The sequence below is a fragment of the Venturia canescens genome, chromosome 9 (genome assembly GCF_019457755.1).
Source record: "Venturia canescens isolate UGA chromosome 9, ASM1945775v1, whole genome shotgun sequence".
Taxonomy (NCBI): Eukaryota; Metazoa; Arthropoda; class Insecta; order Hymenoptera; family Ichneumonidae; genus Venturia; species Venturia canescens.
The window spans coordinates 14,171,355-14,195,620 of NC_057429.1; the positions used below are offsets into that span (position 1 = coordinate 14,171,355).

Consider the following 24,266-nt stretch of genomic DNA (forward strand, 5'->3'; position numbering starts at 1 on the left):
TTGGTGGCGGAAGTCTCGATGCCACTTTCGGTTATATCACCGAATGGATTGCAGAAATTCCATTTCGAGTTCGTCCGACTCCATTCTCGATTATTCCGAGCACTTCTCATATCCTGAGAAGCTCGAGCTCACGCAAGCTTTAACTATACCGCGGTGTCATCAACCCTCGCACCGGAGGTGCGAGCCAGTGGTTGGTTAACTTCCCTCCCATCTTCCCCCCCCCCCGCTCCACCTCCTCTCTACTTTCGTGCACTCTCCGCGTGTCGTCATCGTTTCCCTCTTTTCTTACCGAGCTACCGCCATGCACCTGCTGATGCGTTCACTTCGATTATGCCCACGTCACTGAAGACTACACTGAATATAATCTTCAATAAGATTTCAAACTCCATCGAATATCGAAATGTAATTTTCTTTCTTCTTTCATATCCATCCTATGTCTTGAGCTTGATCAGAATCCGTTTTCGCGGCTCTCCGAACACGAATATATATTGGCAGAATAATCATTCCAATTTTCAGTGTTCCAGAAACTATGCTCCAGCACTAACGATATCGTGTGAGATTAATCATATTGAATTAGACGTCGTAAAACTGGCGTATTCGCGGATACAAGTGCGTGGCAGAGGTTGCGCCCCCTTTTTATTTTAGGACTTGGCATCGAGCCGGAACCGCGTCCCTCAATTGCCGTCAACAACACTGACGCTAAGGAACTAAACGAAATTCTTGTTTGCAACTGAATTGAATTGGAAAATTTAGCAATTACAAAGATTGTTGATTGATTACACAGGCCTGCGACATTTAACTTGTTTTTCCTCCTTTCAATAATTATATTATATACTTTTGAATATCTATAGGTATGTCAAATTAAAATACAGCTTGGTTTTTCTTCTAGTACATCGAGATTTATTTTTATCGATGACACGCGGATTTTAGAATTTTTAAAAAATTTTTATGAAAAACAAAAATTGATGAATTCAAAAATAAATGTTTACTTAAAAAACCATTGGAGTTTCCAAAATAAAATAATGTTTTTACCCCCGTGACCATTTACGTAGTTTACGAACACACGTTGAACACGTTTTATGTGGCACCCATTTCTTGTTATATAACACAAGTTATCCAGGAGAATTAACACACTTGTGAGAAGCTATTCGTCTTATTTACTACCACACAAAAATCACCAAAATATCGTACCACAATCGATACACGTAAAAAACATCATCAGTGCTACCAACATGCACTATTCTCGAAGAAAATGGACGTTAACGCTGGTGATACTAAAAAATATGAAAAAAGTCATTTTCTCAAAAAACTGACGTGATGGAATTTTTTAATTATTCTTGCCGTAGCTTAGTGCCTCATATCTACCAGAATCGCTAATTAGGGAAACGCATGAATCTTGGTACTGATGGAAAAATTTTGCTTCGATGTGAGAAATATTCTGCTGGATGTTACAACTGCCAGAGAAAAATTCACTAATTGTAAGAAGCCTTTGTTTTGGGCTGAAAATCCAGGAAAAGCCATGCCGTTTTTGTCGACCAATTACTTACGCGCCGTGTCATTGCTTCCTTCCAAGATTGTTCAAAGTCTGATCTAACTACGAGCACAACAAAATATTTGACACTAATACTATGCAGCTTGCGTAGTGCGTTAACCATTAGTTCAATTATGGTTAAGTAAGTTGTGAATTATCGTGCAAGTAGTTGGCGCTAGAGGACTCTGGATGTCTCTCTTCCTGCCATATTTCATCTTATCTCTCCCTCCCTCTCTTTCTCCTCTGCCCGTTTCCCATGCATATATATATATCAATTGCACCTAAGTGGCTGCAACTCACGAGCACTTAATCCTGTCTGGGTACAAATTGCAACTACTACTTCGCTCCGGAGAGCGCCTCTGCCCGGTTTCACACCCCCGCATTATTCGCGGGGCAATATGTCTGCGGAAGTTACCTCGGCCATTTTGTTTTTGTCACAGGTGCTTCCGTGGATCATCAAGCTCGATTATTACACGAATCCCTGGAAACACGGCCAAGGCAATCTACTTTTTCTAGTGACACTAAATCGCGTGATTAGGGTGCAAAATAGTTATTTTCATTGAGACTAAAAAATGTAGATGAAGTTTTATTGTATTCAAGACCGAATTACGAACGAAGAGGAATAAAGTTGATCCAACGAGGAAGAAAATGAGGGATCCTACATAAGATGATGAATACTTTTCATTTGAATATCTGTCAAATATAAATGTTGCTAATTAACTGAAGGAGTCTCACGAAAAATTGACGTTGTAAGCCGGACGTAAAACTTGCGAGTTTATTTTTATTTCTTGTCAGTAATTGAATTAGTTTCTCGATGTTTTTTTTATTCAGGGACCGCTGGAAGAACAATGATTACAGTCGAGAAAATTCGACACGGTCAGATCGAGTCACGACTACGTGAAACGGCGAGCACGACGCAATAATTGTAATCTTCGTTGATGGAACGTCGAAACGCTAACGGTTTCAGGGGCTAATTAGGCATGTTCGCTAACGAATTCTCGACGGGTATCGCGAAGCTGGTTGAGTATTAACAGGTTTCGCAATAGCCAGTTGAAGCTCCTACACTCGATAATATTGGAGCTCGTTCTATCAGGCTCATATTGGGGAAACGAAACTTTCCTTTCACCCCCCCCCCCTCTCTCTCTCTCTCTCTCGCTTTTCCTTCGCTTTCGTCTCACTATCTCATTCTCTTTCTCTCTTTCTACATCTTCCTCGGTATTCTCTGGTATTGGCAGTACGAGCGATAATTGGTGGTATTTAGGTTTCGCAATCCAGTTGCACCTTCAGGAACGAAGGGATTTTCACTCCGACCGGCAAATGTTCGGAACTTGTGTACGTGACGAAAATATCGAAAAAAGCTGTGCTCTATACTTTAAAACTGCTGTTTCTGCTGCCATTAGACGTCACAGCATAGAAGAATTTACGAAAACAGAAACCCTCGCATGTTCGAAATTAGTTTGAATCTTTCTATAAAGTATTGTGGTTCTGTCTTTCCTCGAAAGTTTCATGTACGAATGAGATAAAAAAAAGTGAGTATTCGATCGAAACATTTTCATTGAAGCCACAGCACGAGCAGGAAATTGATTTTCAAATCGTCTCAAAACCGCTTCTATTGCGTTTCGTTTTTCAAGTCAAGTCCATAATTCGGCATATAATTTCACTTACAAAATTGAAAATTCAATTTCAATGGATGATCGAAGCATTTCGCTTATCATTTGTTTGAAGTATATTATGAAGAATAAGAGTCCACATCATTTTGGCCCGAGCTCCGCTTCAATGAGGTGCTCAAGTGTGTTCGACTGTGTTGAATTGCTTTGGCCCGAGGCAGGCTACAAGTCGCCATTGCCAAATCCTTTGAGGATCTTGATGCTCTCTGGCAACAGGTAAGCTTGTGGTTAAAAGAGAGAGAGAGAGAGAGAGAGAGAGAGAGAGAGAGAGAGAGAGAGAGAGGCGTGGAGGAGGGGGAGTAGCAGAAAGGGAAAGCATAAGGAAGATAGGGAGCGGAAAATTTACTTCCTACTTCGTTCTATTGAGTATACACACAATGTATGCATAATGGATAAATGGCAGAGGTTGCAAAACGCAGTAGGTACAGAAAACTCTCAAGGGGCCTAGGAAGAGGAATGAGGAAAGGCTGCGAGGAAAATTTTCTCGTCTTTGTTCTCCTCTGGCGGTCTGTACAGAGAAAATGTGGTTTCCAGATGATCATCGTAGACAAGTTGAGTTGAGCTTGTGAAACGAAGAGCTGAGGAATTGCAGACGATCGCTGATGGATATCGATCCACGCTCCTTTACGTTTAATTTTACCAATAGACGGGCTATATATGGAGAAAGTTCTTTCGTAGAGGGCAATTTAAAATGATCCTTAAAGCCGATCACTACGTCGTTTAATCATCTTTACTTTTAATGAAAATCCACTCCGCCGCCCCTCCCCCTTTTTTCTATTTCTATTTCGGCTAATTATAAATCTTCTCTAGCGATGAAATAAAGTCCGAGAGCTCGTCAAGACCTTCCTCGAATCTTGGAACAATTAATTTCCCGTGATATGTTCTGGACGATGCGAGCAATAAATCTCGGAGAAATCCTCAACGAAACTTTCAGTTACTACTGAGAAAGGATTTTCGTGATTGAATGAAAAGAAAAAATCGTATCATCTTCCGAAAAATGAAGCTTCCAGTGATCTTCGAGTTCTTCCATTCCGAAACGTTCTCCAACTAAATTTTATTTGGACCCTCAAATATTGTACGTTTCTGAATTATCGAAAGTTCTGGGATCGGACGTGCGCGCTGAAAATTTACACACGGCATGAGTAAGTTTGAAATTGAGAGGGCAAGTGGAAGTTCGATGAGAGAGGAAGCGCGAGAGAGAGCGACCAAAGTTGCAGTTTGATTCCAGTATACGGCGTATACGTGGGAACCGGTCAGTTGGAGATACAGACGAAGCAACGGTTGTGGGAAAACCCTTCGGTTCGGAACACAAAACGGACAAACAGACGATACGGTAATGGTGAACAATAATTTAGCATAATGTTCGTGAGTGGTGGGTGAGGACGAGTCAGATTATTGGATGAGAATAAGCGTAGCGTTGGGATGGAACGGGGCTGCTGGGAAGAGAAGGGAAACGCGCGTGTGTCGCTTCAGTCGCTGCTTCTCTCAAACTATCCATCGGTCCATGTGCACACGGGACATTCCGTGCACAAAAGATATTAGCGCTGCTTCGTACAAATTCATGATACAGTCTCCAGTAGAGCGACTGTGGAATCGTCGCCGACGACTTAGAATTCGACTGTAAACATTTTCGAGGATTTTTTCAGACGATTATCCAAATGTCTCGAGTTTGATTTTCGTTATTCAACAGCGCAATGAAACTAGAAACAAGAATTGCTGCGCGAGAGGAACAAACTACTGTGCAAAGATAATTTTTTTGACTATTTCAATAATTCAGTAGAACGATTTTTGAAAGCGTTGGAGTTAGGAACCTCAGAGTTCCATGGTCCGAGACTTCGGGACGGAATTTCCTGTACATATTTTGTTCAATCGTCTACCGCTGACCACGCCGATGCTAGAACGGTTGAGTATTGCCGTAGGTTGGGCACCGAACACACGACGGCACTCCCAATAACCACGAAACGGGCAATCGCAAACACGAGCCACGCCCGCCATACTTTACCGTCGTAATCCCAAAGCAAACATGGCATAATGCAGACATACGCGCACCGCCTAACCTATACCAACGACTGAGCTTCTCTCTCCGTTGCTCTCTCGAATGTACAGCCAGAGAAGCCTGTAAATAAATGTACAGAGCTCTTAAGGAGAGAGCTTGCGCGTGAGGTTACTACCTCACTGTAAGCTCTTCAACTCCCTTGTACTTGTAGTTTCTGTATCGGCCGAGTCCCTCGCATTTTCATTCCTTAAATCCTCGAGAGGCCTGGGACCGGTGCTCCCTCGAGTCAGGACAAAGTGTATTTTCGTACGAAGACGAAAATTCGCATGGCTAAGAAAATCAAACATTTCGGCAAAGATATGTGTCGACAGTTCATTTTCAGCGACAATTAAACCTCGAAACACTTTTTCTTAAGGTTTTTATGGAGCTTGGGATTTTAATATATGAAATTCATGAAAATGAAGAATTCGCGTTAAAAGATCATCTTGACAGTGGAAAAAAGTCGCACGTCCAGTAGCCAATAAATGTGTCGAAAGCTGATTGACGTTTTCGGTATCTGTGGACTATTTACCAGCGATAATTTATCTGTACACGATGTTTTGCTGGACCGGGAGCGATCGATCTTCGCGGAAAACGTAACGTTACCTTTGAGCGATATCCGTAGTGGTTTTCTGGCTGTCGGCAGAGAAAAGTGCGGGCGCGACACGCCAGGATTTCTTTAATGGACGGGAGGACACAAAAAGGGGAAGAGAGGAGGAGGAGGAGAGAGGGAGGGAGAGAGAGAGAGTTAGTAAGGATGGAAAACAATGAGGGCATCGTGTCGGAGTGATTCATTGAGCTATTTCCGGCTGAGGGACACACACACACACACACGAACACAGGGTGGGACGGACATGAGAAAAGCTTGGATGATTAATCTTTTTATAATGTAATTATTAGTATACGCCGGCTAAATAATTAACGTGATCGGTAGAAGGAAAGCTCGTTTATCTGCAGGACGTGCGGCGCTTTCCCGAGGATTCGTGGACAGAAAATGTGAACTCGAGCGTACACAGGTATAAGTGCGCGTGTGTTTTTACCGAATATATGTGTATATTGTGGGAAGAAAAGCCGTCGGTACCCGTTTGTATTTATTATCGGAACAACACGCGAAAGCTCAGGGGCTCCTCGGGCTTGCAGTTCGTCATAATTTGGGATAAATCGAGGCGAGACACGGGATTTTCTCGACAGGATGGCTTGCGCCAGGTTTCATCCAACTCGTTCATGTCCCACGTTCGTTTGTCTGTGTGTGTGTGGATAACGAGACTATCGAGCTATACGAGGGACCCGGGGGGCGGGTCGCAAAGTTTGCTGTGCACAGCTCTCTCTTTCTCTCTCTTCCTCTCCCGCACCATTCCGTCTTCCCTCTACGTAACTCAGCTTGACTGACGCTAAATCCTTGGGATTAGTCCCGTATATAGGGTTCGAATTGTTGAACGATATAGGACGCAACGCCACAACGCGCGATCGTCTGCACCGATGGTTCAGCTAGGATCGCTTAACCTGTACACTGGATCCGATACCCGAACCCTAACCCGCTGCTCCACTCCCACAACGTACGCGAGCTCCACTACGATGAAAATTTACCCTGGAAAAACACCCGTCCGATCTTCTGACCTTGAAAATTTCTCATATGAGCCCAACTTTTGCGCTGTGCATAATTGATTCGATTGTGGATCGCATTACAGCTCTGGTTCGAGTGGAGTTCAATATGTAAAATAACCAAATTGTAGAATGGTCGGATATTTCAAAATTTTTTAAGTTATGTAACATCAGGTTGGGGAAAATTAAAAGTAATTCGAAATTCTTATTTCCGATCGAACATTCAGCAGATTTAATCGAATATTCCTGCTTTGAATTTGTATTGACTCGAAAATATATATTTCGATAGTTTTCATTTCGAATGCAATTTAAATGACCATTTGAATGTCAAAAATTCATATTTTCCTATTCGAAATGGACAGCAGTTGCTTTGTAGACCAGAATATAAGTGGCAAGAAATGGAAAGTGAATTTTTCGAGGCTATAAAACAAAAGTCAAAATGGCGATGTTTGAAATTGGAGATCACCAGTCTGAGTAAGTGAGTGAGTGAGACGCGTGTATTTCGAGCTCGGCTGCGTTTCTTTATTTTGATCGGTCGACTTTTTAACGTTTTGCCACTTTAACCTCAGTAATATTTGGTCTTTCGTTATTATATTTTCGAAATTGTGGATATTCACAGTATTGCTGACTGTAGTAATTTATGAATCGATAGAGTGATCGTCGAATTTTCGGAAAAACGATATTTTAGTCGTCGTTCTATAGACGATTGTTACATTCTATTTTCGATGTAAACGTGCTTCGAATCTTGAAATTTCTACTTCATTTATTCGACATTCAAAGCTCTAGTCGAATTGATTCGTCTCCACATTATTATTCAAAGTTTATAAACTCGAGATTTTAGCTGTTCGAAATTTGAATCATTCTAACATTTTATCCCCATCCGAATCCACGAAAATCGCACTAATTTACCAATGTTTTCATAAATTTTCCAAATAATATCGGCCTTGTTGGTTCGTTGAGGAAAAACCGAGCAAACATCGTTGTGTCGTCGGTAAGACAGAAAGTGTTAAAACTTGTTTTGATTCATCCTGTACAAATATCAAAGGACGTTTAGTCATTCGACCTCTCGGAACGTGAAATCTCTCGTCTTGTTGATTCAGCTCTTCGGTCATACGTCCCCGGTATTGACAGTCAGGATCTTCGTTGGAGCGTAGCAAACGACAATGACTGACGATTATTCATCAGGGTTTGTCAGTGAATACGCACTCTGGATGTTTTGATAGGTGCCATTGTCGGTTTACTTCCACGCGAGTGTCCATATACGTTCGAAATAACAGTTCTGTCTCTCGGCCAGACGTCCGCTCTGTTTATTCAGTCTCGCTCTCGTTCGAAATCGTTAGGACGAAGCCTGACTAAACGATCATTAATCGTGCGCGGCGTAGTTTCCGAGGTATTTCGCTAAGTTGATCAGCAATCAGACGCTCCGTTACGTATATGTTTCGTTCCAAAGGAAACGAGTCTGCAGGGAATTACGATGGTAAAAGAATTCCGCAACAAATCGTGACCGAAGAGTGTGTACTCGATCCGGATGATCCACTCGTTGCCCGACTCATCTTTACACTCGGAATCAAGAGTCACGTTTCACTGCGTTATCACATTCGCTAGTTACGCAATCTTCGGTTCAAAAGACATTTGTCCAAATCTTCGAATTCGATACGGGAAAGCGTATTTAAGAAATTTCGTAAATTTCATTGTTATACTTGATCACTTGTTTGAGGAGCATTGAAATTTGTTTCAAACGAAACGTGCATCGCGGTACGTTGCTCTACTATCGAGCAACATGAAAAGTCAAGAAGTTAAGCAAGCATAGTTTACAACTCCTCGGCCAAACTCCCCATTTGGTCGAAGTGATGGGAAGCGAGGAAATGGGAAACCCTAAATTCGAAAGTGTCGGAAAAGCCAGCTGCAATCGCTCGTTATTTCGTGAAATTTTATTTCCACTCCGCAACTGTTGCTTCGTCTCGTTTTTCTTGCTTTCTCTCTCCCCTGCTCTTTCCATATATTTTTATACTTCAGAGAGGATATATACCGGCGAGTACATAATATATGTGGAAGGAGTGTTGTACGAAAGTATGCGAAAAACGAGAAGTGATGACGTTACCATGGGGCGCGGTGCAAGTCACAGAATTTTTCGCTAGCAAGGTTCTCGTCTTTACTCTCCTCCTTGCCTCGGTCTGCACTACTTTTGTTTTTAGTCGTTTTCCTTTTTTTTTTTTTTTTCATCTCGTTTATTTCCATCTCTAAGCTTACGTACTTCTTTTTTCCGAGCTTTTCACTCTCGCCAACGCTCTATGTATAAATAGTTATATTATATTGCTTGGTACAGCTCGTCCTGCTGCAACGTTGCGAAGAGCTGTGCGAAAGTACAAGAAGACGCCTCCAACGAGCACCTCCTTGGTAATAAAAATACGAGGGTTTTTGCACAACTTTTACGTTTTTTTTTCTTCCGCTCAAATCCTTTTGCACCTGAAAAAGCGAACCGGAGGTTCTGCCGTTCTGACCGACCTCCGCAGACTTTTTCCCTGGATATAAGCGAAGGTGGGAGGATGAACGGCGTGTGTGGGAGAGGGAGAGAGAGAGAGAGAACGGAAGACCACTAAGATGTTGCGGTAGTCGGTGGGCGAGACTATATTCGAAGAAAATAGAAAGAATTGAGCAAAAAGAGAACGTAGCAAATGAATGGAACAAAAGTTTACAACGATGGATGAGATCCGGCTTATTGGGAAACACTACTGGCGTATCAGTGATTCTTCCCAAAGCAGGTCTTCGAGACACTTTGTTACACATGAGCCACACCTACGCATTTTCACTCTAATTTTATCAAAAATGTATACCAAAGTTCGATTCGGACCGAAGCAAATCAACGATTTCAATAATCCCACATTTGTATCTATCGAGAAACCTCTCAAGTGAAACGAGAATTTATGTTATTTGTTGAGGCTAAAAAACTCGCTTGTTTTTCATATTCTCAAAGATTGTTAGTCATAAGCGTTCGAGAGAGCGGACAGTTCTGTAATAAATGTGATCGCTTTAAATCATGAGGATTTATTTGGAATTGTTTGTGCAGTGGATGCGTCAGTTGAAATTCTCAACTCGGTCCGACGCCGGGGCAAAGTAGTTACGTCTGCTGTTTGGTCAGACACGACGCCCCGCTGGATTTACAGGCACTTAAACTCTCCGCAGCCCGAGTACAGCTTGGAACTGACCTTGTCTAGGTCAGTGCGTCACAACGTTTTATTTCATTGGAAAATAAACGTTCAGCTGCTTTTCGTTTCTTTTTAAATCTCTAGAAAAACACAGCTCAGCTTTGACGTTCATCCTGATCGCTGTTATTGAAAAAATATACTTTTTCCACCACCGGTGCGTCGATTATTTACCTAAGTGCAATATTTTTTTAACCCACTCGATTTTGCAGGGAGTTTTATGAACTTCCCCGTTCGTTTTAGGCAAAATTCTCGTCGTACACGATAAAAGGGTCGAAAGGTGTTTACGCTGTGGTTGGAAAATCCGATGAGCCTTTATGCTGTGTACTTAAACGCGCGATATAGCTATCGCGTGGCTTCCGAACCTCTCCTGTTTTCTCTCCTCTCTAGTTTTCTCTCGAATATAGCTTCATTCCGAGCGATCTTGTACGATAAAATGCTAATTCTATCTGAAGATTGGGCAGGTTGCTATTACAAGCCGCAACGTAGTTGAGTACACCTTTGTGCATATCTGTACTTTGACACAGATAAAGGGAAAGGGAGTGCATACAGATTATTTTAGAACGGTTATGCCATTTAACCTGAATGTCGTGGGTTTCTGTCGTCTTCTGGTGCATTAACGGGGATACCCACTTCTGTAAGGTTTTATGCAGTTCTTCAGTTCTAATGACTATAAAAGAGGTCTTTACGAACTGAAAGTTCGAAACATCAAAGTCCCTGGATCCTTCGAATTGTCCTCAGAAAAGTTAGAATTTGGAAGTTGTTAAGAAAAATAAAATCGTAACAGTTTCTAAAAGCCATGTTCCATTGTAAAAACAATGATTTTCGATTTATAAAACACATGTACGTATATGAATGTTTCATTCTCATTGAAATTTAATGGAGGTTCGCTGTGCAGGATCGTTACTACGACGATTATGCTAAGGAAAAATTTTCTTTCATTTCCCGGAACTCGTGAAAAGTGAAGTTCGAATGTTATGATCTCAACGAGGACGAGGTCGATGACAATGAGAAGCGGAAAACGGGCCGGGGGGGAAGCGAGAACCTTTACGATCGCAATAACCGTGGCGCTAATGTTCATCTTATCAGAGGGGAGGAGGCAAAGTTCTTCTTTCTTCGACAATTGTACCAGAGTCAGTGGCAAAAAGAAACAGAGAGAAGAGAGAGAGAGAGCGAGAGAATAGCTATTCTTTGGCGGTAGAGGAAGTGGAGCCAAGAAATTGTGTGTATAAGAAAAAGAGATCTTTGGAAAGCGTATGCTATCAAAGAAACTGATTTTCCTCTTGCAATCGAGAGCGCTACAGTCCCCCCGTAAAACTGCCCGACTTCGCGAAGTGCAAACGAAAAAAGAATCAAAAGAAACGTCACTCTGTGACCGAGACGCGAAAGAAGAGGCAGATAAAAAATTGCGAGCGGACTTTTTCCTGGTCGAGGAAAGACATTCGTAATGAACTGCTCAGAGAGCTTTCGATATCGAATTAAGTTCTCTTACTTCTTCTTCTTCTTTTTCTTTACATTTTCAAGACTTTGTACTCCATCGTATATACTTTGGCCAAGACTCGAAGCTAAATTACTAGAACAATGAAGCATGAGATACTCATTATGAATTTTCAAATTTTAATGAATTCTCATTTTTTATTATTTTCGAAGGGATATCAATAAGCTTTTTATCTCCGAGGTATTGAACCGTTCGAATAAAAAGTTATTTTGTCTTAACGGGTAGGCGATAGTCGCGATAAAGACAGCGATATGGCAGACTTTAGTACGTGATGACGAAAGTGCTCCGTCGAACTGATCCCCGGAGATGACGGGCACTTGAACTTTCTTCTAATACTGAGCAGCTGTATTTGACGCCCTTTGGGATATTCGACTGGAAAGCAACCTCCTGGAAGTCGAAGAGAGAAAGAAATCGTAACCTCGCCCAACATTCCGCAATACCGACTATCCTTGTCTTCCTATTCCTTTCTACTCGCGACGATACGCTCATGCACTATTCACGAAGCATTTTTTCTCACATATTTCCTCCACAGTGTTTCCCTTCGGCGTATAGTTTGGATTATCATCAGTCAACATGAATCAAAAAGTTTCGAAAATTCTCGAGTGGTACGTATGCCGGTGCTGAAATATTCATGCTTCGCAAATGTCAATGTGGAATATCTAAAAACAAACTGCACTTTTTCATATGCGCACTAGTCGTTGAGAGAGCGAAATATCGTTGCATTATGAAGTTGAAAACAAATCCCACGAAAATCATGAAAATTCAATTGCATGCAGACTTTTTTTCGCTCATATTCCATTTTATAATCGAGTCAAGGCCCATTTCAAAATCAGAAAAAGTTCCCCCAGCTCACCGATCGGTGGTCGAGAGGACGCGTCCTCGTCGCTGTTAGCCTAATCCAGGTTCTCAGGGACCAAGTTTTTTTCCAGGGGTTTGATCAAAAGGTTTTTTAAAAAAGCTCATTTGTAGAAATACAAATTGATATAGGAGGGGAAATTCTAGTCAAAATTACTATGCTGCCATAGAAGTAAGATTCTACATTGTAATCTTTATCAATTCTTATGAACATACATAGTAATTTTTTGTGAAGCGAGAACTCGATGAAAGTTGGTGTGTGTACTGATGTATGATCGTACAAGCGCGAATGGAATTCTGCTATGTACCGTAGTAAATTTCAAAACGCTTTGGCGAATCAACGATGTTTGAATTCGAGCTCCTCAAATTTTACTGTGTTCAACTGTAAATTTCGATTGTGAAAACAGTACTAACCGTGGCAATACGACATCAATAATTCTACTTTACAGTTCAGAATCGAGTCAACGTAAATTTTACAATGTTTCCTCGGTGAACTACGTAGGAAAAAATAATACAGTTTAAACCTTGGTCGGAGCAAAATACGCAATTTAAAAGTTTTTATTCGGAATTGACCTGGAAATCACAATGCTTTTGGTAAAAACTTCCAACATAGTAATTTTTATGATTTTTTCTCTCCGTGTAAATATTTAAGCGCGAGTGAAATTCTGCCATGTGCCACAGTAAATTTTCAAACATTTCGACGGATCGGCGATACTTGCATTCGAGCTCTTGAAATTGTACTATGCTCAACTGTAAAATAAACAATTCAGAAATGTTATTTTGGAAACGACACGAAAGTTACAACGTTTTTGGTAAAAACCTCCAAAATGGGTGATAATAGAACCCTAGCGCTATGGCGGTATAGTAATTCTTACTTTTTTTCTCTCCGTGTGAGCTCCTGTAACATCATTATCGAGTAAACTTTGGTCTAAATACGAATATGAAAATTTAGTGAAGAAAAAGATAGTGTATTAAATATAAAACATACTAAAATGAGATTAATGTAGAAAGGAGTATCGACGAAACGAATTTAACGTAGCTCGAGGCGGCACTGAACTAAAATATAGTCGGTTCGTTCGACGCCCATTTGCTTTTGCATATTCATGCTGTCTGCTGGTGGGGACTTTGCGCATATGTCGCCAATAAGTTTGTCGGTGCTATGGCGCGTTGCCCGGGTCGCGGCGGGCATTTGTGTGCACTTCCGGATGCTTTATCGTTGACCCGAGTTCGCCAGTGTGCGTGTCTCGGTCTGCAGTTTCTCTCGCTCTCTCTCGGCGTGTGTATGTGTTTTTCGCACTTCCATAGACCGAGTTATGTGCGTCTGTCGATGCACCTCACGTGTTTCCGGTAACGGTGTATCCAACTCTTATAGGATCACGTCATCCACCAGCCGTATCGCCTTCCATATAGGCGAGGCACACAAAAGAGTCGAAAAAGGAAAAGCTTTCAATTGATGTATGCAAATCGATAGTGAACTTTCCATTTTCCTTGTACTTTTAGAACGCGTTTGCAAATTCATCTTCAATGGTTCGTGGTCGGAATAAATAATTGGTTCATTAATTCAGGGGTAAAAAAATGTTGGAAATTCCGCGTGCGATCAATGAGTGTTTCGAGATATTCGAATCTTCGAATGATTGACTCCGCGATCGTCATTTCGTTCTCCTCCTGTTTCTTTTGCATGGAGCACGAAATTATTCGCGTTTTGTTTTGTTTAGTTAATGACGAAACGAAAAGTTTTTCCTTTCGACCGACGTGTCCTCAGGTGCGAGAATTTTCAGAGCGGTTCAACGAAAAATGTATAAAAAGGAAAAAACTGTGGATGTGGAGCGAGCAACGAGCCGAGCGTTACCCCGTCCTACATGCACGTGGATTTTATATGTAAATGCGTGCATTGATAATGCCGAGTACAGAGTTCTATAGTTAAATTCGCGCATACAAATGTGTAATGTTTAATGACCAGGATTCTTTTGTGCGTTTCTCACGTTTATATATTCATAATTATACAGATATACGAATTTATAAATCGTGCAGAGTGCACAAAAAGCTTTTAGGAAATACGAGAGAGAGAGAGAGAGAGAGAGAGAAAGAGATGACGAGTTTGGGTTCCAGTGAAAGAACGTTGTAATGACAGTCGCATTACGAAGCTCGAATCCAACCTCAGCCGCGTGTTCCAATTACATCCTTGTTATGGGTCGAAAAAGCGTTACGAAGCGAGAAAAAGAGAGGAAAATACAAAGATTCTTTTTGGAAAAAATGTCTCGTTTGCGTTTTCTCTATACGTGAAAATTTGGGAGTGAGGGAAAAATGGTGAGAGCATTTCGGGCAGATGAAACAGCTGGTAAAGATGAAATTTTTGAAGGTATAATTTTTTTGTCGAGCAGTCACCACGACCGAATCGTTTCTGAATTCCAACAATTCTTTACTGTTTTTTTTCACTGCTATTTTTTGTCTCACTTCCGCACCGTATAAACAGGGAATTCGTGATTTCAGTAGGATCGCAATGGCAACGGAAATTGTGCATATTTGTTCCGGTCTAGTGTGCAACGCTGATGCGCTCACACGGTCAACCGTTTTTCTTCTCTTTTTTTCAATGCAAATTCACCCGTCTGACTAGTGGAGGCTGCGTTTTTTTTTGTTTTTTAACTGGAGATTCGTTTTTTTTGTGTTCTCGTGAAGGGTGAATTTAATTTGTGAATAAAAATGGTGGGACGCGAGTGTTTCTCGAGTTTTCGCGACAAATTCGAACGTCCATGAAATTTCGCTGGTTTCAGATTCACTCACGGACCGTTGTGTGCCGCTGCATTTTTGCACAATTCCATCTCACATATAATTAATTATCTAAAACATCTGGTGACAATTCACAGGGGAATGAAAGTTTTTTTTCCACGTTACTGCGAGACTTCGTCTCTAGGATTTTGGCTCTTCGAGCTCGTTCCTCTTTTTCCCAGGATTTTTCGAATCCCCTCTCAACCCCGCCCCATCTCCACTTGCCTATCCTTCAGTCGCATTGAGAAAGCGAGAAACGAAGAAAACTAACGGGCGGGCTACCTGACGGAGAAAAAGAGACCTCTGAGAATTCGTGTTCTCTACTTGATTTATCTGCTTCGGCTTCTCGATGCCTCCCTTTTTCTCTCCATCTCCCTTCCTCTCTCGATCTATCCACCAGCTTTTTTCTCTCTCGTTCTACCCCTGGGACAGTGTCACGACTGCGCTTCTCAAACACTTTGTGTGTTGCCAGAGTTCTTTTCAACTTCGGATATAATATCGTCCCTGAGATCTCAGACAAAATGACAGTCATCACGTATCAAGGGCTAACGACGACAGCACGGGAAGCAAAGTGAAGCAGATCTAAGTTGACCTAGAAATGAAAAAAATGGTTTAAAAAAATGATCACAAAATGTAAAAAACTGATCAAGTTGGGAGATCGAGGGAGTGCACGTTTTTCGATTTGCTCATTAGAACCAAAGAATTTCATAAATCGATTTTTCTCGCAAGCTTCAATTCCTGCTTCGAAATTAGAGTATTTTGCACGAGTGCGATAATGGCGAAATTAACAAAAACATTTCGAAAAGCGTTGGTGAACTTTTCGCTCATTTTCCACGGGGAAGCTTCGGAAGTATTTTTATAAAAAGAAAAATCTGTAAGGCAGCAAGCGATTGGCAGGAAAAACAAAAAATCGCTGACGTTGCAAGATGAATGCTCGTACGAATTTCATCGATTCGCCAAGTCAGACAAAACAAAAAAGGAAATTGTAGAAAAAGTGCATGATCCGCAGACGTGATTTTGGGTAGTAGAGTCTAAGTACTTTTTTTCCTTTCAACCCTCGGAAACGTCGCATTACACGAGAGCTCGGGTGGAAAAAAAAATCTCAAAATACGACAGACTGCTGCGAACGTGTGTGCTCCAGCTTCAACTATCAACGACGGTCCAGCAAGTCTTTGTCCCTTCGTTCCATCTCTTTCAACCCGTTTGACGGTTTGTTCATTTTATGAATATGGAAAAATTGGCGGAACCCACAGCTCTGGAGAAAAAAAAACTTCTATTTTTTACCACAGCTTTTACATTGCACGAATCGCTTCAGCGATTCATCCACGAGATATTTCATTTCAAGAATAAAATAGCTCAAACCGATGGACAATAATAATAATAATGGTTATTACCAGGAGAAAAATGAAAATCATCTTTTTTTACGGAAATAAACGTTGTATGCACTCGTTATGCTGTTTTTTCAGTAAAAAGAGGATCAATCCACTCAAAAATGTTTCTTTATCAATCGCGCAATATCCGGTGGAAACGCCCGAGTTTAAAATAAACGTCTTTTTGAAAGCACTCATATAAAGACAAATAAAAATGTTATATACGACGACAACGAATCAAACATCAGGATGGACAAGAAAATATGAATTGAAATATCAGAACAACAAATTCTCATGCGATTTTTGCATAAAAAGTATTTGTATGTTACAAAACAAGAACGTGAGACAAGATTTTGTCATTGTTTCATTAGGTCCGGTTCCTGAGCAGCTGATTACTATTCACAACACTGATGGGTTGGTGTTATACCACCAAGATTTCCTAATTTTGGCACCCCCGTAAAACTTTAGTTTATAAATTCCAAAAACTTCCGAATAGTTACTGAATTTACGAAAAATTTCTGACAGCTCTTGAAACCCGACTCCTTCGAGTTAAACAGGAAAACCTTTGAGAAAACTCGCTTTTTTCAAAAATCAACATTTCAAAACTCCCTCTGTGCTGAGTACGATGAACTGTCAAGACTGTCAGAGTGTCCGTCTACAGGAAAGAACGTCGTTCCGAGCAATCAGAAAACTGTCATTTAGGGATGTTCTAAAAAAAACCGTTGACACGTCACAAGAGGATTTTGTTCATCGTCCGTGCGCCCACATGTACAGACGGTGTAATGTTGGTTGATCCTCGGGTAAAATATTTGCGACAAGATAACAATGGAAAAAAATAACGTTCGATCGAAAAATTATGGAACGATCCTAGGCCTGGGCAGATTGTTTCCGCGGAAACCGCGTAATCAATCGAGCTGATTCTAGGCTCTGTCGAGAGAGCGTTTTGTAATTCGCAAACAGAGAAATAGGGAATAGTCCGATGGAATTCGAATTACTTACCCTGTCCGTACGAAGTTGGCAAAGTACTGGATTATGTTCTCGGATAAAGCGACTTCGTTTTTGGTATAATTCCTCGGAAAATGTCCGAAACCATCGACGAGCGGTGCTCCGAAAATGAAGGGTAATTCCTCTCCATGTACAGATCCCATTTTCTGTAAAAAAAAAAAAAAAATAAATCATTCATCGATTGTTGATACGGAAGAGACTCATTAAAAGAAGTGAAATTTTGAACAAAGCATCGAGTCGGCGCAGCCAGTCCTTTGTTCAATTTCCATTTATATTTTTACGTTTTAAAACGTCGAATATTCGTCGAAAACGTCGACCTTGCCTGGCTCTATGGACGATAAATGGGGTAAAATTCAGGATTTAAACCTCATAGGGCATGACAGCGTTATTGGTGTTTCGACGAAACAAAAAATCCAATTTTCTTTTCAACTTTTACAACCGCTCGCCAGTCGAAAATTGCTTTTTTGCCTAATCTTTGATGGGCTCTGTTGTCTGTTTATTCAATCGAGTGTATTAATCACGATTTTTAAAATAATTCTTTTCGGTATTACTTTTACTACAGAATTTGAGAAATGAAGAATCGTTTCTATGCTCAAAACGAGCGCTTTCATTGATAAATAAAAGTATTTTGCTCAATTTTCTCTCGCCAGTCTCCCTCCTTTCTTTCTCTTTTGGTTACACGAGGCAGCATCGGAGCAAGTTCCATTTCTCGGATAATTAGATTAATCGAGGGACGAGCAGGGAGCAAACTGTGAGCAAGGGAGGAGTGGGAGGCAGAAGAGGAGGTTTCTGTGGCGAAGCTCCTATTGCCGTTCATCTCCGTTCAAGTTTCGACAATGACGAAATTCAGTTTGCGAAACAACTCGCTCGATCTCACCATCTTGGCGAGACAGTGACGGATACTCCCGAGTCCAATTCACCTTGCGGGCTCGCTTTCTCATACAGCTCATGCATACGTACATATAAACCCAATCGCAAATCTGGTTTCTCTCGGCTCTCTCTACTTGTTTCAAATCTAAACGCGAGAGGAGAGTATCGCCCTTGCCGGGGCGCGCGGCCGCGATTGGCAAACGAGAGGGTGTTCCACTTGGAAACTAAACTTCGAGTGCGACCGAACACCTTTCCCTGAATTTTAGGCAAGACGTTTGAAATCAGGAGCAATTTTGGTCGAACCTCTTGGAGCATCTGCGCAAATTAAAGGACTCCTGGTATAATTACTGAGAGCGTTTATATTCGCTCGAAGTACGAGATTGTACGGACGCTTCGAAAGGAAATGATGGATAAAATATACGGCACAGAGATAAACAGCGATTTTTACTTTAATTTTTTTCCTCATGTTTTATCAAAGAGTCCAATGCTCACTGCTATTCCACCGAAGAATTATCACTTTTACAGGATGGAACCGACAACGCTGTAGAGTAAAGAAATGAAGAAGGAAAAAGCAGAGGAAAAAATGGACCACTCGAAATCTCATTAGCCGGGGGCCCGATAAAAGGCACGTTAACTGGGACAGAAAGCGTTAACGAAGATAAGACTTAATTACTGCGTGTCACTTTGATCTGCCGCAACCGGTTGGCATGCTCTACTACTGCGCTCCTTTACACTCTCGCATGCATCGTTCCTCCTCCTTCACGGTGTATCCTACGTCAGAGAGCTTTCACGAGTCCAGTAGTATTGGGAAATGGAAAAAAAAAAAAAAAAAACGGTTGGATCTTTAATTTTGTTCGTGGCAAGAAAAAAGGGTACGTTGGAGCATTTCCCTTTTCAAGTCTCCTGGGAATTTTATCGGTTTATTCGTCTTTCCCCTTTTTCTTTCATTCGCCAGGGCTGGAAGCTCGGGAAAGCTCAAAAGTCGAAAGCACAGTACACGGGGCTGGAGCGTGGAAAGGTTAGAGAAGAAATCCCCATAAAATGAACAAATCGTAACTCCACCCTTATCCTGGATAATGGATGGACGAGTACTGGACACTCCCGAGCACACGCGCTGCAAGAACATGAGAAGAGGGTAGGAAAGGAAAATAAGGGAATGGAAAGTGAAATAAACAATGATAAATAAGAGAGAAAGGCGTTTGGAAACCTTCTGTATTCGTGTGTCGCGCGCTCCGAGTTTATGAGCGAGAAAAAAATCGTCAAAAAGTTGGCAAAGACGTGGAAATGGGTAACTCGCAGTGTCCAACTCAGAGCGAGAGAATCAGACAGGGCTGAGAGAATATCGACTACGAGGGAATCGATACAATATTGTATCAAGGGATGTGTAGACAGCAATTTTGTGGTATTGGAATGGAGCAAGTGAGAAAGCTGTGGCGAATGACGACGTTCCGATCCTGGATATAGTATAAAAAGAAATGGGAATATAGGGTGTCCTAGCAAAATAACGGGAGCTACGAAGCTCTTTTGATTTTGCTACTGTCAATGGCTGCCGCGCAGTCTACCTTATTTTTCCAATATTCCTACATGGGCTGTTCTCAATACAATTCACCCAGATCCCAATACCAAATTTAATGATTCTTTCCACATTTTTATACATAAATCAAACCATTTGCATGGTGGTTTTTAAATGTTTTATGATTTATAAATTTATATTATTATCGTGATTCCAATTGGAAACTCACAAGTGGGGAGCCAAATATTCAACTGTTCAAAACCAGTGGCCGCCTGAGATTTTCTGCAACTGTGTATATCAAAAATGGACGCTCATTCCCAGTCAATTTGCTAAACCACGCCCCCATGATGTTTCCCAATAGTCTCGATGAGAATGAAATATTGAAATTCGTGGACAATCATTTTTATTCGAATTCACTTCCTTGATGCCTTGTTGCACGGAATTGGTACGAGGGCGGAGGGAAACTGTCGCATATCCAGCCGGTACGAGCGTCTGTACTTCTACGGAGTTTCACGTGTTCAACGTCATCCACAACTCCGAAAAACTGTCTGAAAATCCTCGCTCGACGGTCGAGCTTGGTGCACGGACAGTCTACCAACCTTGTCCCTGACTCGCCGAAGTCACAATCCAGTCCTAGAGGAATCGTCGGTGCACTTTTGTCCATATTTTTTAAAGGTTTTTACCGAACAACGCTCCGCTTATCTTGCCCTAGGGAAGCCCATATATTCAAACAAATAAATATAAAAATATCTGCTTTCTGGTAGCAGAGGCGAAGAAGACATTATAAAATCCATATGGATCGTGGTGTCTGTATTCTTTTTCTCATATTGGTTTGGTGAAAAATTTTTCCGACAAAAGAGAATCGAGACGAACGAACGAGGGAGTCAAAGAAACGAGGGAAATACGATCCATCGGATAGCAAGAGAGAGGGAGAGAGAGAGAATGAAGCGAGATGAAGTCGGGGTAGCCAGTGGTAGAGACCAGTACAAGCCAGACGAGACTTTTCGATTTTTTTTACGCTTCCACTTCACTGTCTATATCGAAGAAACTTATACGTGTATTTTCACGTAATAGGGAACTACGCCGTATCGTGGCGCTCGTATTATGTCACTATCTTTCTCGGAAAATGTGTGTGTGTGTGTGTTTTTTTAAACGTTTGATTCTTATAGTTTATTCTTTGATCGTGCATGATTGAGCTCACGAATGGGCAAATATGTTTGCAGAAAGTTTTCTAAAAAGCTTCAACACTCGACACCGTCATTTATTTTATTTTTTCCTCACGCCTCCACCAGCTGACAATTTTATTCATAACCAGTTGACGTGACAAAAGTTTATCATCGCACGAACGAACGCAACAAAAAGCCCGGTATATGGACGAGCGTTACAAATCCCCTGGAAAAGTTTAGTTTCTCCTCGGTCCATACGGAGGGCTTTTATCCTGGTTACTCACGGTCCGGCTGACGTCTTTTTGCACTTTTAATGAATTATTCTTCGTGTATAATACCTCAGGGAGCTGAAGTCGATTCAGGCGCCCTTTCTCCTGTGGTGTCTCGCTCTTTCTGCCCGCACGCACTCACATGAGATCTAGCTGTCAAGATGAAAGCTACAGCAGACTTTTCTTCTGCTATGACCTCAATTCTTCTCTATTTCATTCGCGACATGCGTGATTATGATGGTTCAGTGCAAGAAAATAGCGAACCGGGGAGCTCCGGGTATAAAAAATCGATTGGAAATGAATCAGTAAACTCCGGGAGAAATGAGGATAAAAATAAGAATTCTTAACACAGCTGACCAATCGTTCTGAGAGGTTTTTTTCCAAAGGATCGCTTCGTAGGTCAGTGGCGGATCCTCATTTTTCGCAACGTCAATATTGTGGCTCGAATTCTTTCGATCTTCCAAGGATTCGTAAATAAAGTAACGGAATGACGAAGCAAGAGAAAAAAAGGTCGGAGACTGCCATTAATTCTGCGTCGGTTGACAGGGAAATTTTTCATCACCGTACAAAAGTATTAGCAGCCGAAAAAAATCTTGTTTCATTGAAAAAAAAGTGTGAACGCAATTTCATAACGAATTACATTTGAAACGAGCGGGACTTCGTTCGGACAACTCACGAGGATTACTCTCGCAGATACTCACACACTTTCAAACCCGAGGATTTTCGTCGAGCTTTTCTCGAATCGTGTGGTTTTTTGTCCCTTTTTTTGCACGCGTACTCACCGGGATATTTGGTTCACCTGTTTCTTCGCTTTTGATCCAGATTTCTAGATTATATTTCATTCGCCCAACATCCATTCACTCGGAGCATTGTTTCGTTCAAAAGACCGGAGAAACATAAATCACTCCGGAGCAGTTTCCACAGAGCGAAAGTTCTCTGGATTATTCACTCGCATCTACTTACATCGCGGTTTATTATTGATGCATCTTTGCATCGAATTTATTTCAGGACAGAGCGAAAGAGACGACGAAAAAAGACTTAAATAGAGAAAACAAAATAATCGAGTTAATTGGGCTCCGAGGGTGAAAATCTCCGTCGAGTACGTTGTGCGTGCTGAATTTGAGGCGAAGAGAAGAAAAGCAAGAGAAAGAGGCCACTCTCACTGAATGAGTACAATTAGCTTTGCGGCTTTCGCAACAGTAGTTTGCATTCAAACGTAATAACGTCCACTTTTCCTTTTATTCCACGCGATTATTTCCTTTTTTCCATTTATTCCCTCTAGCTTTTCAGCTTCGTCCTTTCGCTTAGTCCAGAGCCATGTCACTCGCATGAATAAAAATTTGCACCGTTTCGTTAAAGCTCGTCGAACGACTTGATTAACAGTATTTCAATCATTTAATCATCACGATTTCAATGAATACCGAGACCGTGTTGTTGTAATCAGTTGCTCGGGAGAGTGCTGCTCATTCTAGACCCTCGATGTTCAGCCATTGAGTACCAATTGCCCGTAAAACCAATTTAACTAGAAATAATTGGCAGGAATGTAGCACATAATCGGCAGCGTGGTATTTAATTACTCGCTACTTAATGGCATTCGAATCCCTCGATATACGATTCAACGTTTTCGTTGGCAGTAAATCTCGAATAATCAGCGATCAAAGCTGGACAAATTGATTGATATTCTTTTGAGCGTTCGATCGAATAATTCGTTAACAACTTTTCAACGGAACTGATTAGTTGAGCAAGCCTTCGTCATCGACGAGTGAAAAGCCTCAACACACTCGTTCTTTTAATGCTTCATGTGTTTTGAATACCGATCGTTTTCCAGTGCTGCTCACGCCACCGTATACGAATCTACATTTATCGTGCGAGTGATAAAAAACAACGAATCGACGATGGGAGGTGGCGAAATTTATTAGAGTTCACGATCGTACAAGAAAGGCTGCTTCACAAATTGAGTTCCATCGGTCTCCTACGGTTAGGGTTTAACTAACGCGGATATACGTACCAATGTGTATATGCGCGTATTAATGGGCACCCCCTGGTGCTCGGCTTTCTAACTTAATTAACGCTAGTGGTCTCGTGACCCACTTTATCCTTGGGACACCTCCGTTTTTGGTATAACACACATCTCAATATTATATAAGGGCCCGACGCGCATATATCTGTCAAGCACCCTGAACCCTCCTTAAAGACTCCCCCCCCCCTCTTCAATCCTCCTCTTCCTAACACGAGGTTAAAATCAACCCTCACGTCCTATTACCGTCCATACCTCGAGACACCGAAAATTCAAGTTGGCTCCTCGCGCGAACGACCAACTTTCAAGAATATTCGATTACATAACCCACATTTCTCAGTGAAATTACATCCAGCGGAGTTCCCTAAATTTATGAAATTAATGCCCTCGTTTCTTGACCGTTATTATTCCGAGAGTCGCTCTCAAATGTACACTTGGGAATGATGGATGACATGATTCTCTCTATCACTCTAATTGTCATTTTTCAACATATTTTCTTATCATTTAACTTCAAGAGTAAATATCTCGAGCAATACGAACCACATTATATTTTGTCATAGGATAAACCAACTATTCATTTCACACACTCCGTGACGATATGATTTTGTTATTTTGGTAGGAAAACTTGCGTGCCTTAATTCAATGGCGATGCAAAAGTTTCGTACTTTTGATGCAAATTATTTGTTTATCAGTCAGCAAGGAAGTTTCGACGGATTTAAATCTGTCCGAAATATCTGAGGAGCGGATGTATCAGAGGGTGTGAAAACGGTTGGTTAATTACACGTGAGTTCGCCGCACGAATGTGTCGGATATGAAGTCGAATTGCGGAGATTGGTCATGACGAGAAACTCGTGGAATGTCGAACCAGGCAAACAGCGCGTATAACTATATCGACCCGT

General features: G+C 41.4%; 1 protein-coding gene across 2 annotated transcripts in view; it reads right to left on the minus strand.

The window, feature by feature from the left end:
* LOC122415546 (neuroligin-4, X-linked-like) overlaps positions 1 to 24,266 on the minus strand; it is a 277,070-nt gene that overhangs the window by 54,923 nt on the left and 197,881 nt on the right. For both annotated transcript variants that reach the window (XM_043427741.1, XM_043427740.1), the window contains exon 8: positions 17,527 to 17,678. In XM_043427741.1, coding sequence (XP_043283676.1) covers positions 17,527 to 17,678 — 152 coding nt within the window. The remainder of the gene's footprint in view (positions 1 to 17,526; positions 17,679 to 24,266) is intronic.